At 41.1% G+C, this 19,187-nt stretch overlaps 1 protein-coding gene across 1 annotated transcript in view; it reads left to right on the forward strand.

The window, feature by feature from the left end:
- The window catches only part of LOC126049702 (netrin-4-like), a 55,025-nt gene that overhangs the window by 2,950 nt on the left and 32,888 nt on the right, over window positions 1-19,187 (forward strand). Inside the window, exons 2-3 of the mRNA XM_049826533.1 lie at window positions 4,813-5,354; window positions 17,912-18,175. Of these exons, the coding sequence (XP_049682490.1) occupies window positions 4,813-5,354; window positions 17,912-18,175 (806 nt within the window). The remainder of the gene's footprint in view (window positions 1-4,812; window positions 5,355-17,911; window positions 18,176-19,187) is intronic.

A 19,187-nucleotide genomic window follows, 5' to 3' on the forward strand; every position in this document is an offset into this window, starting at 1 on the left:
CTTAGATCTTGAAATACAATGCCAGGGGAAAAGAAAAACCCACCTTAGTGGTTAGGCTGGAGGAGTCAGATGGGTTTTATACTGTGAGATGTGACACTTGGGTGATCCTTCCCCTAGTCTTATGCAGGTGGAGGGCGTTATTCCCCTCAAATAACCTCTGCGTTGGTCCGAAAACTCCTGCATCTTGGGCCAGTTGACGGGACTGACAACAGCTTGGGCTCTTGCTTCAGCCCCAGCCAGCCCCGGAGCTCCCCCGGGGAGCAGTGCCCGGGCCAGCTCTCCTCCCGATGGCAGCCCTCCAAAAGGGGGCGTGATGTGGTCAAAAATGGCCATTTCTAGCACCAAGCTTAAAATCAGTTGCAGGACCTGATTATCAGCAGGGTTTGGTTTCCTCTGGTCTGGGGTTATTCAGTTCATCTGCAAAGGAGGCTGTAGGTCTTGGAGCTCACCATTGCTCCAGAAGGGAGGCGGGCAGGCGGACTGCAACTGGCCACGACCGAGGAGAGCCCGGACCTGGGACCTTATTCTTCTGTCCCAGCCTCAGGTCATGGAGGCAGCTTGATTTCGTAGCACATTCAGAACTTCACCTCTGGGGTATTTATGAAGGCTGGCTCACTAGCTCCAGTTATCAGGGCTATTTTAGTGCAGAAATACATCAGGCTACTCATAAATGAATGAAAACTCGCCAAACTTATTTGCACGTTGGCCCCAGACAAACCAAACGGTTGTATAGCACTTCTGTTGTAACCAGCATTAAGGGGTGAAGTTCTAGGTCCGATTAATAAAAACTTGAGCAACTCATGTCCCCAGGGTGGTTAGCTTTAAAAGAACATTTAAAAGGTTTTGGTTATTAAGAAAAAAAGTTAAACAGATATAGAACAAGTGAAACCCAGGTTGGACATACATGCTGAAACAGCTTCCTCAAAAACATAGCAGAAGGTGCCCAAGGGTTTTAGTGTTTACATGTTGCTCAGAAGGGTGAAATTTGCTCTCCTGTCTCACTGTAGGAGACTTGAACATGCAAAATCATAGATTTGCATACGGAAAAGAAAAAAAATTCCAATTCAAATCACTCAGAAAATATTAGGCATCTTTCCAGTCACATCAGCAGGCTTTGACTGAGTTGCCATATGACTTTTCTTCTGTTGGGTATCCAAAGGAGAGTGAAAAAAAAAACCTAAAAGAAATTGAACCTGTTTTTAGTTAATGTCTACAATGTTCTGTTGCATTACAAGGCTCTGAGGTAAAAGATCTCTGTTTGAAATGGTGTCCCAGGAATATTGATAGTATGACCTCCCTTGAACTGTGTGATTCCCTAATCATCAGATAACACCATTGTTATAACACGTGCCGGGCATGTGTCATTGACCTGCCACTTTGTGACACAGGTCTGAGGGACCAGAAAACAAACAAATAAATTCATCATACCATTTATGGATCCAATCCCTCTTCCATGGAGTGAAAGCTAATCAACTTCATAATAACATGCAGTGCTCATGTGCAATCAAACTGTTTATTTCTTTATGAATTATTCAATGAGTCCTCCTGGCAGTTGGGCTAAGTTGTTTGTTCGCCTGGCTGCTGTTTCTCTTCTGCAGCATTCCCCCCTCACTGTCCAGATTCAACATTTCACGTTGTTTCCACAGAATCAGTGAGTGATGGACAGGCTGCACTATCCTTGTGGCCAAGCAATGTTCTGCCAATTGATTTCTTTAAATGCAAAGCTTTTAATCGACTGCAGATTTTGTTTTCCAATCTCTCTCCTTCTCTCAAACTCCCTTCTGCTAATTTGCACTTTGTTCTTCTCCCATTTTCCTAATGACACAGCAGTTCAGACAGGAACTGTTTATTGATGTTGCTGCACTAGCAGGCAGAGCAGATAAACCTTCTTGTGACTGCTGTTCAGGAGAACAACCATGTTTTACTTCCTTTTCCAGGTTCAGATAAAACCAGCTGAAAAACTCAATACAAGACTAATAGCCCATTTATCGGAAATACAAAAAGCAGCCATTCCCTTCAAAAAATGTTTCCTTTTTTACTCTCTCACATTCTGGTCTGCAAAGCTTCCCGTACATAACTCCTTAAATTTAGAATTCCATCATCCCATTTACTCTGTGAAAGCTTCAGTGCTGTGATCCATCAATAGAGATGGACTTTCTTTTAATTACATGGTATATTTATCCATAATCCAATAGCATTTGTGACATGGACCCATTCTTACTCAAAACTAAGTAATTTGACTCTTAGTCAGAGCTAATGCTTGTTCAAAGCTCAGTTGTAAGACCAGTCCCACTTAAATTCTCTGGAGGCAAAGATGACACCTTTCTGCAGCACTGAGCAAACCCAGTTAATATCCAGTCTACTTTCAACACAGAAATTGCTGTGCTTTCCTTATTTCCAGTAATTTGTACCAAAGAGCTTGGACACTAACATGAACCTATATGCCACTTGCAAAGACATTCTTGAGGAATGTAATTGTAGCTCATTATATTTTTGCTGACCTGCAAGGATAGATTTATCTTTATTTCAAGAATTCTGTGTGACTCAATGATATTCATCCTCCTGAGCACCAAAAATTTGGAATTTCAGATGCTCTGCAAAAAGGAGGGAGCTCTAAACAACTTTTGTGAAAACCCAAGTCCTTTCTCAGGATGAAAAGACTCAGAGAAATTGCAAGAAACCTCCCAGATAAAATCTCTGTAGCTCCTGGTGTTCCCCTGTAACTGTACCAGGCTCAGATGGAGTAAAAAGTTCATAACCAGAAAGAAAATACATTGAAATCATCATCAAGCAGTCAGGATGATGTGAAGGCTTGGTGAAGGATCTCCAGTAGTGCTAAGAATCACCTGCTCAGTTGAAGTTGGGGAGCAACAAACAGAACTGATAGAGCCAAACATCCCCATCTTCTCTCCTTTCCTCTCCAGCTGACTTCTGCAACTCCTCCTCTCTCATGAAAACTCATCTCTGTGCTGGCACAGGGAGTGGTGGTGGGACTGAGGAGTGGCAGCTTTCATTCCTTTGACCCAATGACTATTAGGTGCACATGTAATTCAGGCACTGCTGCCCTCTAAGCTCTGCCAGTCTCCTAGGACTTCACTGGGATACTAAAAAAAATTTTGGCCAGCCCATTCCAGCCACTGGTGGAAGACAACCTCCATCAGGAGGAAACCTACTGTATCTCCAGACACTCCTTCTTTCCTTGAAGCTGCTGCTACAATGTCTGTAAGGCAAACACACAGTAAGTCCAAGTTCCTTTGAAGGTGGCTGCCACCTGTTTCTAAGAGTAGTCAAGAGCATTTTTGGAAGCTCTGTTTCCTTGCGATCTGAAGTTTAAGACTACCTTATGCTGTATGTAAGTTAAAATGAAACCATTGGTCAATAGGATTCAGTGGACACACAGCAACTTCGTTTTGTGACCTAATCCTGGGAAGCAAAAGGCACAAGGTATTTTCCAAAACAATGTCCATCTCTGACCTTTCTCTTCTGGCCTGTGCAGAAATGTTCACCAAGGAACTAAGGACAGAAGCAACTAGGAGGCAAAACTGTGCATGCTGGACACATTTCTTCACCTTAAACATTCCTTTTGGAATGAGGGACATCGGTTTCATCCAACTATATTACAATTTGAGTATTTTTATAAGGCTGACCTAGAGAGTCTTTTCTTTGACCTAACTTGATTTTAAAACTAGTTTTGCCTGAGGAAAGCCTGAATATAAGCCAAGTAGGGATTCAAAATTTGACCTAGAATGTTGAACTAATAGCTGACCTTTGAACTGCTCCTAGATTACCCAGGGTTTACGGTCATCCTATGTTTCATTGGAAGGGTCATTTCCTGTAGGACTTACATCCAGTCATCTGACTTGTGACCTCTTGGATTAGATTTATGACCTTGCAAGGTCAGTCTTTAACTCCTAGACTGTTAAGTTGCAAAGAGGACATTGTAAGTCATTAGAAAAGCCGTTTTCTCCAGTATGGTAACAAGGTTTTGGAATGACCTTTAATTCCAGTGTCACAAGACAATACTGATTTCCAAACAATATTAAGACTTTGTAGTTATCCCTACCTTTTCTTAATTTAGAAATAAGTAGATATATACACTGAAGATTTCAAAAATTTGCCACTATTTACAAACTTAGCACAGAGAATATAGTCACCTACCTCCATGTCAAGGTATTTAAACAAAAGAGGGACTTGATTTTCAGCTCTGCTAAGTACTAACAACTCCAGCTGATCTCAACAGGAGCAGTAGAAACTCAACACCCCTCAGAATTATGCCAGTAATGCATAACTATAGAAAGACATGCTTTCTTTATGTTTTTGTACGTGTAATTATTGTCTGTAATTTGTTGGGCAGGAATCATCTCTTTTCTTAACGTATCTACAGTGTATTGTACAGTTTGACTTTGATTTCTGATAACAATGAAAATAAATGCATTGAATAGATTCAGTCCTCAGATACAGAGCTTTACTAGACTGCAAGTAAGAAAACACAGGATTTCTGTGGTGAAACACAAAATTCAATAGGCTGATGCAACTGCATTTTCAATAGAAATCAAAGTTAAGCACCATAAGCATGAGTTTTCTAAAGACCTCAGTTTCTGAGTTAGGCACCAAAACCAAGGACGACGATATTTATTGAGAAACTCCCTCCAAACTTTGTGTGAAAAGATGAAGTAGCTCTCCATCGAAGGAGTCCTCTTGGATGTCAATCCCCAGATGAGGACTCCAAACATTTGCACGGTCACCTGTGTTACAGCCTGAGAACTATTTGAGAAATTCTACTTAGTTGTGTTTCTTTTGCTTTTCTTTCAGATCCCATGAGGCTACAAGCCTTCCGCTGTAATGGCCGTTCTTGCAACCCTCCGGTGGGAAACCTTGCAACAGGGAGGACACCAGTCACTCTCACCACGTGTGGCCAGAACAGTACAGAACTGTACTGCTTCTACCCAGACCAGAATCTCCTCCATCAGGTCTCCCATGGCTGTGGGCAGCCTCGCTGCACCAAATGCAATGCCAACCAGCCTGATAACTCCCATCTCCCTGCTGACATGACAGACGATTTTTTTGCAAACCCCATCTCCTGGTGGCAGTCTGCCCAAGGAGTACACAGGGAAGAAATCAGACTGGACTTTGAAACAGAATTCTACCTGACTCATGTCATTGCTGTGTTCAAGTCACCTCGCCCAGCTGCGATGGTGTTGGAAAGATCCCAGGACTACGGGCAGACTTGGAGGCCCTACAAGTATTTCTCTGTTAACTGTACAGCAACTTTTGGGCTCCAGGATGATATTATTGAGGAAGGCTCCATGTGCACTTCCAGGTATTCTGATGCAGTGCCCTGCACCAGAGGAGAGGTAAGCAATAACTGAGGTTTGGAATAAGTATAATGTCAAACAGCTGGAGACTGGCTGAAAATCAGAGAGTATGTGCTCAAAGAGATACTGTGCATATAAATAAGAAAGGCAGCCCATCCCCAAACATTTCGTGTTAATAAAGGGGAAGAAGAACAGAAATTATATATCAATGAAAATGAATGAAAATGCTTTAACAGATTTCTTTCAGTAGAGTGGCACAGGATAGGATTAACATTGCCTAATTTTACATTGCAGATGCCAATAACTGAACTAGAATTCCAACAAAATAGATGTAGGGAAATACACATTTATAGACTCTGATTTATCCAAACTGTTTTCCTACTTTAGGATGACATGAACTGCATGGTCTTTCTTTTTCTTCTCCATATAAAAAGTCCTAGCTGACTGGATGACTTTTAAATACATCCTTCCCCTAAGTTTAATGTAACTTTTCTTGCTGGGAGTGACAGTGCTGACTGTACCAAGCCATAGGCTCCAGAAAGGAAACCATTTAGGAACAGGAAGTGGAAGTGAGCAGCCAGGTTTCACTATTCCAAACTGGGAAAAGGCCGTCCCTTGGTATGAATATTCTGATGTGCTATTAAATATATGCAGAAGGCTTTCCTTTAAAATAAATGTACAATTGCTCAGATAAATTCCTCTGACAAGAACATTAACGACTGCTTAGTAATTGGGTACTTAGTTTAGTTATAACCTTTTTCATTCATCAATCTTGAAAGAGTTTAGATGGGAAAGATGGTAAGTATCATTGGTATCGTTCTGTAGAGGAGACATAAAGGCACAAAGGGAGATTATGAGACATGCTATAGTCACAACAGAGGCTGGAGTCCTTTCACTTCCTTCTCTCTTCCTTAGAGAAGTCACAGTCCTCTTGGTTTCCCTGTCTGGAAGTGATCAGACAGGTTTGGCAGTAATACTTTGCTGCAAATTAAGCTCAGGTGTGAGGTGAATGGTCCAGACAGGCTTCAAAAAACACAGTGGTTTCAGCAGTGCACTTCAAAATGCACTTGAGAAGAAAGAAACTAGTGTACTATATCTGAGACAGCGAAACAGCAGTAAGGAGAGACTGAGTTCATCTTTGTGCAACAGGCTGGGAAATATCTCTGCATATTAGAAATACGGAGCAGATAATCTGACTACTAAACTGTCTTGTTCCTGAAGTAGCAATTCTGCCAGTCAGTTATTATGATACACTTAAGTCAAATACATTCAAATGTCTTCTGTAGGGAGATTACAATTTGCCACGTCAATACAGAATCTAGGCAACTAATAGAATTTTCCACTCGTGTGCCTTCCAATCAAAAATCTGGAAGTACTTTGCAAAATCCATTTAATGATCTTCAGTACACATATAAGGGTCCTGTTGCCGTTTCACAGATGGGAAAAGAGCAGCACAGAAAGGTGAAGTGTTTTGTGGTAAAACAGGACAATTCTGGTTGTGTAAGGAACAGAATACAGGATCTGAGGCAGATGCCTTGGCCTTAAATGCAAAACAACTCTTCCTTCTTTAGTACAGTATCCCCTGTTGCCCTGCACTATGTTGGCTTTTGTGCTTACTTAACCTTGGGGAATATCATTAAGACCATGTGTTGCTGCTACAACAAATCTGAGAAGTGGATGGCAGAAAATCAAATAATAAAACACTCATCCAACACAAGCCTTTGTGATTACAAGTGTCAAAATGATTCTGTCAACCTGGGCAGCAACTACACTGAAATGAATATGTGTACGCTTAATCAATCACTGTGGTTGGAGATGTTAGAAAACAATAGTAATAGTAAGAACAGTCATATATTTACAGGTCATACCCTTGCAGATCCCAAATACTTTCATGAACTGTTACATGAATTGAATACATACAGAGGTCACTTCCTCCGTGGGATGGAGAGCTAAAGCTTTAAAGCAGCACACAGGAGTCTGTATGGCAACTTAACAGAGAACAAGACAAATACTGTTTCACAGCACATTAACCCAAAAGGATTCTGAAGTTCTGGACAGACTTTACAGAGACCTCTTAATCAATCCATGAAATGCCACTATGGCAAGGGCGCAAAAGCATCAGGCTTTTCAGGTCAGCAATATGACACAGCAGATTCTTTTGTGAATGAAAATAAAGGAAGGCAGAGTGTAGTTATTTAAAGCGACACCTGATCACATTTGCCTGAGTGACACTGCTACTCTTACTACAAGTCTCACAGGAGCTTTGCCTATGCATCTCAGAACTGCAATTTTACACCTTATTTTAAAGATGTCACAAATGTCACCAGGGCATCCCCTCAAGCACTGACTCACAACTGACTTGGAAGGAAGCTGATTGAATCCCCACCACTACTTTCTGCAGTGTTCTCTGCTTCTTTTTCACCTCCACTCTGACCTATCCAATTACTGATTCTGGCTAAGCCTTGGATTGCTGAGGAGCTGACATCACAAGCTGACATTTCTGAAATGATCAAAACCATTCCAACTTAAATGCTAATTAATGCTCTGAGATAAATGCCAGTTTTCTCTACTGAGGGGGTTGAAGTCATTTCCACTGCATGACACTCAGGATTTTCTCAGGCGTTGTCCTATTCACTTGAGGAAGAGATACAAATACTTTTTAACAGGGCACAAAAGGAATCAAAAAAAGAGATGGCTTACTAAGAACACTTAGGCTTAAAACCCATATGGGACACATCATGAAACAAGATTTCAGGTCAACTGGCTTCCAGAACTGAGAATGTAAATGTGAAAGGAGAAGGTGGTAGAGCTGCAGTAATTTATATGCATCTATAAACTGAGATACATCTCCCTGAGTCAGCACACTCTGGTGGTCCTCCAGGACCACTGAAAGAGGTTTTACCTGGGAGCATGACAGGAAACTTGGCAGAAGAGAAACTTTTAGGAGACTAGAATGGAAGCAAAAGACATTTGGCTGAGTGATGTGACAATGTCACAACAGAACATAATGTATCACTAAGTTAAGATGTATTCCTTGCCTCTTGTAGATTATCCCTTATCTTTCACCTCTGACAGGGTCACACATCTCCATTCTGTCTCAGATAAGGTACAGCTGAGACAGAAGGTGTCATGCATTGGGGAACAAGTCCTGTAGAAATACAAGGAGATTACTTCCTAATATCTCTTTTGCAGTTTTCTTTTACTCCAGCATTTACTAAATCCCTTACTCCTGTTCAGATCCAGAGTGCTTCTGCAGCTAGAATCTATCTATCAGAGATCCTAGGTCTCCCTGTCTTAATTCTTCTGGCAGTAAACTTGCTCTATTGATGATTTCTGGTCTAGGAGGCAGAGCAGTTTGTTCACTGCCAATTGCCTACACATCATTTGCTTCATGTGAAGCACCACAAAATCAACACCTAACTTTCTATGCTTATAAACACTTCTCAGTGAAAATCCTCCACTAGCATGTCTTAAGTCCTGACTGGCCTGTTAAGTAGCCTATGTTCTGGCTATTGACTTCTATCACTATAAGAAATTATTTATTAAATGGGAAACAAGTGCTTCTAATCTATATCCTATTCTTAAGGGAGAACATTCTTAACTATTCTTCAGGGAGAATAGTTACTGCCTGTCTGCTTATCATCTTCAGTACGCCAACCTCCAACACAACATCATGAACTTAAAACAGACCCAACTTTTTAAGGTCTGTTTACTGTAAGTGCATCTACAGGCAATGCTTGCATGGAGTCTTATGCATCAACTGAGACCTTTTTTACCTACTTGTCTATCCATCTGTTTTTCTAATTTAAAAACACTGTACTATATAGTCATGGAGCCTAAAATGAGCCTTCGGGTCAGCTAATGTAAATCAAAACTCTGGCCCATATAAAAGGAGAAATTACCACAATGTTGCATGAGACCTTGGTGTGACTTACAGTTCAAACGTCATGTGGGGGAAACAGGGACTGAAATGTTTCAACCTGCATCCTGACAGCACGTGCACTCAAGGATCTGAGAGATTAAGAGCACATTTTTAATAAACTGGAATATCGGGAAATGAAAACAAATGTTCTCCTCCATCGAAGATGATGTTTGCATGAAAGGAAAACATTAGCATGCAAAGCAGGGTAGAACACTGACCTGCTTATAACCATCAGACCCAAAAGGAGACCCTTCCCCTATTGGGTCTAGCTAGGGGAAGGGAGTTTTGAATCAAAGGCTGGTTCATTTATGTGAGTGTCTGTGTGACAGATGACACCAATGAAGTGTGATATAATAAACCCATTACTGGAATTCACTGGGGGCTGGAAGAATTGTGTATGCCTGAATTAAGTAACTGGTTTCTATGGCAACATGTTAAGTGTGCCTTGCGCAGAAGACCTGTTCATTCTCCGTTTTGTATCCTGTGGTGACCTCTTTAGGGACAGAAGTCCCCAGCAGTGCCTTTTGTCAAAGATGAGTGGACTCGCTTTGTAGCTAAAAGACTTTTAATCACTCTTCTAAACACACTCTGTGAATGCCAGATCAAGACCTGTTGTGATGGGCTGCAGTTCTGTCTGCTTCAAAAGCCACCAGGTTGTTCAGACAGAAGCCACAGTCAACCTTATGGAAGGCCTTTTCTTCTGCACTGACACTGAAGACCTCTGCTGCCTTTCTCCATCTACAGGGACTCCCTGAGCAACAGTTATGGCAGAGGGGGACTGCTTGCACACAGACACCAAACCAGGCCAGGGCCAGGGCTCTGTGTGGAATGTATGTGATTCTGTTCCAAGGACCTACATTTTTTTCTGTGTTTTCTTAGGCTTTTCTCCTACTGTATTCATGCCAAACCTTTTGATAAAAAAGGAGGATCCCCTGCACACACACACACACACCTCATTAAGTGGCAATATCAATAATTCAGGAGGTCACCACTAAGGCTTCAGTGGCTTCTTAAAGGTCTGATCTCATATGGCAGTGGGGTCACTGAAAAGAAACATGCTCAGCACATCACAAGGTTGAATTCCTAGTAGCTAAGATGCAAGGGCAGGGTCTTGCACTGTCGTGAATTGTCCAACAGTCATCAGGACTGGCCTCTCAAAGTTGCATGATGGTCAGGTTATTTGGACTTCTATCCAGAAAGGGTTCCAGGAGGGATTAGTCACTAGTGAATTTAAGTGCCTAAATGTTATGACTAGGGCCGTCTGTTCAGCGTTTCGTTTAACTTGAACTGTAGAGGAGATGATAGAATGCAGAGGCAATTTGAGAGGAAGCAGTTAACACCAGCAGTGTAAACAAGCAGATACCACTGCCAGGCCCTGCTTCCCTGGAGGAAGAATTAGGGGGCTCAAGGATTTGTCTCTGAACGGAATTTGAACTGATGAGACCAGTCCAGCATTCCTGTCCCTGGCAAGTGAACTTCAGGAGGGCACCAAGTGTCCCACTCTAACCTGGTTTGTAATGAGCCATTTCAGAGACATCTGAAACCTTATAAACCAGCCAGAAAGACACAGTAGATTTTTTTCTGAGCATTGCTTCTGCATTTCCTGAACATACAATGCAGCAGGTATCAAATGAATTTTTCTGCTCACCCTGTTTTATAAAACTTCAGTGGAGTTGCAGCCATAACTTTTTTTCCCAAGTCTCAACTGTGAAAAAATTCTTGTCTAAAATGCTATGAATCTTAGAGACTAATGTTTGTAATTTTCAAACTCCAGGCAAAAGAACACTTAACTGTTTGCTCCACAGTTGTCCACACATCGCTGTCAAGGTGAGACTACACACTTAGCTAAGTCTGTTCAAGTATAAGATTTCAGCCGAGACCTAGAGATATAAGTGGCTTCACTTATAAAAGAAGTGGAATGGATGCTCTCCCATGAGAACACAGCTTGGTTGACATTGGTTGGCACTGACGGTGATGGGTTGGTTTAACTTTCCCTGATAATTCAGCAGAGTGAAATGAGTCTCCTCGTTCTCAAACCAGTTCCCAGTCAGGCTGTCTGCATCACAGAACATCTTGTGCTGCCCTTTGCCATTTCAGAGCAAGTACCATTCCTCATAATGAAAAAGGACGCTGCACTTTGTGGCAGCATGGAAATGTTCTCACATCCCCATGTAAGGTGGTGCTATGTAGAATGGAAGGCCTTTTGTCCATTCCCTGTATACAGACTGCAGGCTGAAGGGTTTTGTGCCTGATAGTCTAGATTTTGTACTCCAACTACATTACCTGGCTTAGTAGAAGATGCTGCTTCTCCCTGCAAACCTTGCCTTTCTACACAGACATAGAGATTTACACCTGAGGATAACCTGAACCTACAGAATATATTTTGTTTGAGGAAGAGAAAAAGTCTGCATGGCTCTTCATATTTGTCTGCCTCTAACCTGAACTGTGCAGTCTTTCCCCATCATCATATTGGCAGCAATGCCTAAATATTAATATTAATGCCACACTGACTGCATTACTGGAATAACCTCAAAGCAAATGCAAATTGAAGTGACATTGACCCTTTCTGTTTTGAAAAACACAGAATGAATTCAAGATGCCACTGTCTTGGTAGTAGCTGAATTTACCCAGATCAGAGAAATTTAAAAAATCGAATGCACAATTATTTCTTTAACAAACTGTCATAACCTATCATGGCATCTAAGTTTTATTCTCTGGAAAGACAGAAAAGCAGTGGATCTTGACCAAAAAACACTATTCCAGGAATTGTCAGAATGGGCCTTCTAATAGCTAAGAGAATAGTTAGAATTTCTTGTACAGTGAACAGTATTTCAAAACAGGAAAAAGACTACTTCTTAGTAAAGATTACCACAAGACGGAAGAATTATAGTCAAGGGGCTCCATCAAATAAATCAGAGGATATTTGCCACTGGGTAGGAAAAATTCTGAGACAATTGTTTACTATTCCTTTAAGAACAAAATCAACTCACATGAAAATCTCTTAATGAAGAGGATTTAGGACTGATGAGAGTTTTTACTGCAGCTTCCTTCTGATGGGCCTAGTATAAGCACACAGACATTTCTGATCTCATTAACCTGATTGTGTGCAACATGGTCAACATAGCTTAAGGATGATTTGTAATACCAAATTCTTGTTCTGCACAAGGATCTTCTTTTGTAGGAGGGCATGCATTGGCACTGCCCGCTATTTATGACTCATATTCCTTGACCTTAGGCTATGAGCTTGCAAGGGGGAACCTTTGTTGTGTCCACAACTTTTCTGACTAATACCGGCTGGAAGATCAGGTTAAGAAAACAGAATTATCTGCATCAAGAATGGAGAAGTAAAACATATGGCAAGAAATCAAAAATCTGAGACACTGTCTCTGGAATGAAGATGATCTCTTGACTGGCAATAAAACATCACCCCCTGTGAAGCTGTGCCAACTTGTGTATAGCAAAACCAATCCTCTAACAGTGGCTACCTTTTTTAGCTATGCACACTTACAGCATTCTCCAAACTTCCTTGCTCTTAGAAAGGTCAGGAGAGGACAGGTTAGTGACCATCTTTTTGAGGCGCAGCTGACTGACTTTTGAAAATGAGAATGACAAATATGCGCTTGATAGCAGATATGCAGATAAGCATGAATGTCCTACTCAGCATTCAGCTCTAGTGTCAGCTCCTGATTATAAGGGAAACTCTGGATCTAGGATGTATTTCCACCAAGGGTTGAGACTACAGAGGTGCTGAATACCCTCAACTTCCATCCAATTCAATGGAAGCGGAAAGATTTCTAGGGTGTCCCTTAGCAGACTTAATCACCACCAGATTTTCTTTTGCAGCTGTGTATAAGCTACTTTTATGAAGGCTGCACACCGATGTTTAGAAAAACGACTGGGAGATTTCAGAGCAGTCTGTTACAGCAAAAAAAGAACAGAGCTTCCATGGAGCTTAATACCAGATAGACATTTAATTAGATGAGAAATAGTTTTACAGTAAACATCATGGGAAGCTCTTTTCAGAGTTTGCATCTTAATTATAAGAACACACTTCTTTTTCCTTACACTCTCTTCATGTCTTTTACATGAATATAATGGAAAACTGCAAATTTGCACAGTATCTCTGGGAAATGAAAAATGAACCATATTTCTGCCTTTCTGCAAAAGGCAGAAGTCAAATGTCTACCTGTATAGAACGAATCTGCTGCATAGGCTTCAGAAACACAAACCTTGTGAACTAAAAAAAAAAGGAACAAATAACACAGTGAAAAGGTGGAGTGTCTCTTCCCACAGTTCATGACTCTGGGAGTTCACTAATACTTAAACCCGTTTCTAACCTGATCTTTAAAACATTTATGCAGAAATGGTAAAGACAGCCAAACCCTTTTCTTTTACCTATTATTATTAAAATTGCATGTATTGAACATCCATCTCTAGGGATTCTCAGAGAATTTTACAGATATAAATTTATTAATCTTCTTCCCATTCCATGAAGTACTTGAATACCTGTATCCTATTCTTAAAAAAATGTAAGCAGGACATACAACAGACTTCTCCTGTTCCTACTGAATTCACTGGCAATCCAGAACAGCATAAAGCTTAAGTTACTTGCTGAACATTATACTAAACCACACTGGGGCTTTGAACAAATAGTCACATTCCCAACTCTGTATTTTGGTCAGTGACATCTCTTCCTTTTTTACAGAAATGAAATTCTTCCCCGTACCGAATAAAATTATCAATCCATATATACAACCACCACCAATCTGTCTCCTAATTTAGGATTCATTTTTTTCTTAGGGAACCATAAACCCAAATGCATTCATTTAAAACATAATCATGTATTTTTAGTACAGAAAAAAGTTTAGTTGTTTGGGTTTGGTGTTTTTTTTAGGTAAATCATGCATTTATGGAAAAATAATGCATGTAAGGCATGTAAGGTGAGATACCAGATCTGTTTTAAACATTCATCCCACTCTACAATTATTTGAATCAATACACATAGTAGACTAATAAGTGTAACTTCTGGATTGTAACATATTGCTCTTGACAGTAGGGCAACACATATGTTAAGGAAGTCTAATGACTGGCATTTTAATGTGAGAAGAAACACCCAATCAAATATTAAAAATTAGCAAAGAGATGGTGATTACATTATACTCTTCCTTGTGCTCAAGGGTTTTAACCACCAATATTTCAAGGAGAATGGGTCCTCCAGAAGGGAAGAGAGAGGAAAATTCCATTTTCCGGTTTTATGCAAATATGAACTAATGCTGTTGAACTGATTTAAATACGAAATAAAACTGTGCTACCTCTGTGCAAAATGCAGCTCACCTGAACCTACTTATATTGGCACAACACATCTGCTTTGACTCTGCTGATACAAAATGTCTTTGTTTAAGTATGTCTTCAATATCTTCAATTTTTACAAAGTTAAGGAAGGAAATTCCTTAGTGGTTGTTGACTCCAAGAAGAACATATAAATGCCACTCCCAAAAGACTTCACTAGTGTTATGTCACCTAAATCAGATCTTTAACACTTAACAAGTCTTGCCTTTGGAGAGATAAGGACAAGCAGATCCAGTCTCACCACTGAGCTTATTCCAGACAGAAATGTGTCATGAATTAATAATACAAGCAAACTCTTGTACCTCAACTGGAATGGAATACTGTGTTTTCTTAAAAGGATGCCACAATCCCTATGGGACATCCAAGCTATTAACATGTCTACTCACAAATGATGTTCAGAGTTCTAAGGGGATATGGAAAATGCCAAAGAAACTCCCCTCAAGAGATGCAAGGCCAGAAATGAAAATATTTGCAAAACAATAAACCTACAGGGAACCCAACCTTTTTCCAAGCTGTCAAGCAAAGAAACAAAAAACAATACAGCTTTGTGAAAGCAAATGGCCCTATGCTGAGAGAAGAGCACTCAACAGCTGTTCTTTTGCCTAAAGAACTCAGTGCTATCTGGATGCCAATTAAGACATGGGGAGGATGGATAATTGACTGGAGATCCCAAAACATGATTCCATCTTTTTAAATTTATCATACTGTATACAAAATAGGTTTCTAGTAGTGCAATACAATACACAAGATTTCCTTCACAGTTAACACAACACAATGCAAGACTATTGTCATCAAGCAGAAGTATAATGCCAGAGACATACAATAAAAAGAAACACTTCGACCATTATCTAGTCATTTCTTTCAGAGAGGCCTAGTAAAAACTCTTGTTCTTCACCTCTTTCACCCTTCCTCTCTCTCCTGTAAGAACATCCATAGCTGTTCACAACCGGGATCTCTGGGGCACAGAGACATTAAGCCTCTTGCACAGCCTTGTATAAGGAGGTCACTGGCAGGACCGGAGCAGATCTTGCAGAAGCTAATGACATATTGATTACCTTTTTTCAGATGTCTAGTCCTGGAGCAAAGTACCTCTGGCATTTATGTTCTCAAGCCAGTGATCTGTTAGGTATCCTCTGGAGAGCCATCCTGAAAGGAGATACCATTTTTACTAAGCATATTTATTAGAGAGCCATAGACAAGAAGGCTAAGTATAAGAATAGAGCTTATAAAAACCAGTAACTGAACAGACTGCTTTACCCTTGGTTCCTCTGTTCTATGCCAATTTAAAACAGTTTCACAAGGAATTTTAACTGTTAATATCCCCGTAGTTAGTTTTTAACCCTACTATGAGATCTTTGAGCTTAGCAGGCTCTGCAGAACAATTCCATCCAGTTCGCTGCCTTGGTCTTAGATTAATTGACCATGTGGGAGAAGATGTGTGTGTCTGTACACGATCAGAGGCTCAGGTCTCTGAGAAACCACTCCACCTCTGTGTGGTCCACAGGGCACTGGGAAGAAGGAGAAAGAGTTCATAAAACTGGTTTCCACTAAAAAGATCAGACCATCCTGGACTGGGGGAACTGGACAGAGGAGATTTGGTCTTTGTCCTGTGAATCCATCAGTAAGGGGAACGCTGGGCACCTGGACAAAACAGAATAGGCCATTTGCTTATGGTTCCCTTGACCAGGGGAATGTGGACATTGGGGTGGAAAGGCCTGGGCTATTTTGTCATGGCTTCATTGGTCAGGGGAATGTAGGCACCTGCATTGCACAGCCTGGGCAATCTGCCCATAGCTCTATCAAACAAGGAAATATGGGCACCTCTGACCTCACCAAACAGGGCTGTTTGCAGCTTTGTAAGTAGCTGACAGTATAAGAGAAGGGAGTGAAAAGAAAAAAGAACAGAGCTAGCTAACCAGAAAGTGCTCTGGACAGGTGGGAAACGTACCACTGCCTTTGCTGTGGTACTGCCAGGTATAGCTCTGTGCGAAGCCTGGCAGCTGATTCTGTTAGTTTAAGGGGGTTTACCTCCTCATGTGCCATCAAAATGCAACAAATTATCTTCCAGGCATGTACCACAAGCTCTTTTCTGGCTCCTGCAAGCAAAAAGGAGCAAAAGCATTTTACATGCTGCAAGTATTTAAATTGGCCGGTTCACTAGAAAGAAAGAAAAAGGAAAACACAGAGAGAGAGGGAAAGAGGGAATCCCTATGGAAACAAAGCTTTCACTCCACTAATGGAGTTAGTCAGACAGACACTGTCACCACTTGTAAAGCACGGATAAAGAACCCTGAGGGCAAGTCCCTCTGCTATGATGGAAAAACTCAACCAGAGGAGAAAATAGCTCTCAAATTGGAGCTAGAATATCCATAGAGGACATTTAAGCCTGGGAACGAATGCAACCAGCTTTTCAGTTCACTGGCATGGACTGTGGTGCAGCCCTCCATTGTCAACCTCTCCCCAAAAGCAACAGAAACAAACACACCCTGAGAGATACAGAAGGGTAGAGTGGTGCATGAGCTAAAGTACAACATGTCTTTTCAGTCACCGTTAAACATCAAATTAGAACTGTGATACCAAAACCAAACTGTTGCTGCTCTGGAGAACTATCAAACAGCATAAAAGTTGTGACAAAAGAGTAACAACCCACAGACGGCCAGTAAGCACATTTGGTCCTGCGAGCTCACTGCAGTGTAGCTACTTCTCTTCTCCTAATGAGTAAACCAGTTGGCTTTGTTTGAAGACAGGGTTTTCTCAATGCTTACTCACCCTAAGCCAAGCTGTGTTTTCCAGCACATAGTTCAAGTGACCAAGCCAAAAGTCTGATCACAGTTTCCTCTTCCCTTTAGTGCCTTAGTTTACCTGACTCTAGAACTCATGCTAAAGCCAAGTTCCTAAAAAGCTTTGAGAAATATGCATGGCATTAATAATGCATTTATGCCAATAAACCTTGGATTTCTCTGAGTGACACTGTTGTCACTTGGCTCAGAAACACAAAGAAGAAACCAGCGCTTGACCAGTTACCACATATTGGCTGAACTACAATTGACTGGGCTCAGTAACCCCAAGGAAAGAAGTTTAAGCTAAGGCATTTCCTATCTTACATCAGAGAGGGGGTGAAAGCAGGTACACAGTCACTTGCTGTGGCTTGGCCAGCTGGTGGTAACTCAGCTGTGATGTTCTGGGATCAGTCACAGCCCCACAACTGCTTATGCAGAGTCTTCTAAATAGGAACTATTACTTTTCCCTGAACATCACCTTGGGATGTTTGCTGTGTATGCAGAGTCCTGTATCTATTCTTGGATGTGTATCTTCTGTCTTTCAGGTGATTTATCGTGCCTTAAGTCCGGCTAACAAGATCAAAGACCCCTATAGTCCTGAGGCTCAAGATCTCCTGAAACTCACCAACCTCCGCCTCCTTTTGTTAAAAAGACAGGAATGTCCATGCCATGGTTCAGGATTGGTGGAGAAACCTCAGAGATTTGCCCACTATGCTATTTATGACCTGATCATCCGGGGAAGCTGCTTTTGCAATGGGCATGCAGAGGAATGTGAGCTTGCCAACAGGACGGGAGTCATGGAGAACATGGTCAGTTCTAGACATTCACTAACTTACTAGACTTGTTACCCGCCTTCTCGTGCCTTCTCAGCCTAACTGTACATTTTGGGTATGATCCTGTCCAAGCCTCCCTAAGCCTATCTAAAAAAGGGCAGCGCTGTCGATCCACATTAGTGAAACCTAAACCACTCTGGGAAAAGATTTCTTATAACCCTTGGTGCAGCTCCGTGTGTATTAATTGCATTGCTAGAGATGGGTCCTTCTAAAAACTCTGAACCTCAAAATACCTATAAATTGTGAAGGGGCTCTGTAATTGGAACAGAGATCCAGCCCCAAATATAGTGAATGAAATTTCCTACCTATAAGCCTGCACAGAACCAAACTAATCTCTTTGATGCAAAGACTGCCCTGACCAGAATTTCAGCATCAGATCTCAAATCTCTGATTTTCTGAGTTTGTGAGACATGAGCAGTTCTGTTGTACTTAGGGTTTCAGCCTTTACTTTTAAGTTTTCAGCCTTCTGTGTTTTTGTTACTTTCACTACATAGACAGCAGTGTTCAGGATGTGAAAATAATCTCCACCCTCCCTCCCCCTCCTTTACCCATTCAGCTTAAAATAAGGTAGAATTTTATTTTTTTTTAAAGCCAGACATTGTAGGAAGATTATTTTATAGTACTATGACTAGCCCCTCCCTGTTCAGTCTTTTATCTGAGTTAGACCCTGGATGTGCAGAAGATACAAGTTGTGTTTGTAGCATACTCAGAAGTTGCAGTTCAGGGGGAATGACTGCTGTCTCCTTTTTGATTTAGCTACTACTATTATATAGAAGAACTGTAATAACAGTCACAGGGAAATCATGCTAGCCAAAAATCCAGGTACACCTAAATACATACATCACAGACAGAATTCAAGCCACTTTAAATTAGTCAATGGCTCCACTGGTCCCAGAAGGCTGTCTGTCTCTGTAATTGGTTTTGAAACCCAAAATAACCCTTAGAACTTTAGTCCCTGGTGCACTCTGACATAATAGACTCAAGAAAT

This window comes from Accipiter gentilis, chromosome 23 (genome assembly GCF_929443795.1).
Source record: "Accipiter gentilis chromosome 23, bAccGen1.1, whole genome shotgun sequence".
Classification (NCBI taxonomy): domain Eukaryota; kingdom Metazoa; phylum Chordata; class Aves; order Accipitriformes; family Accipitridae; genus Astur; species Astur gentilis.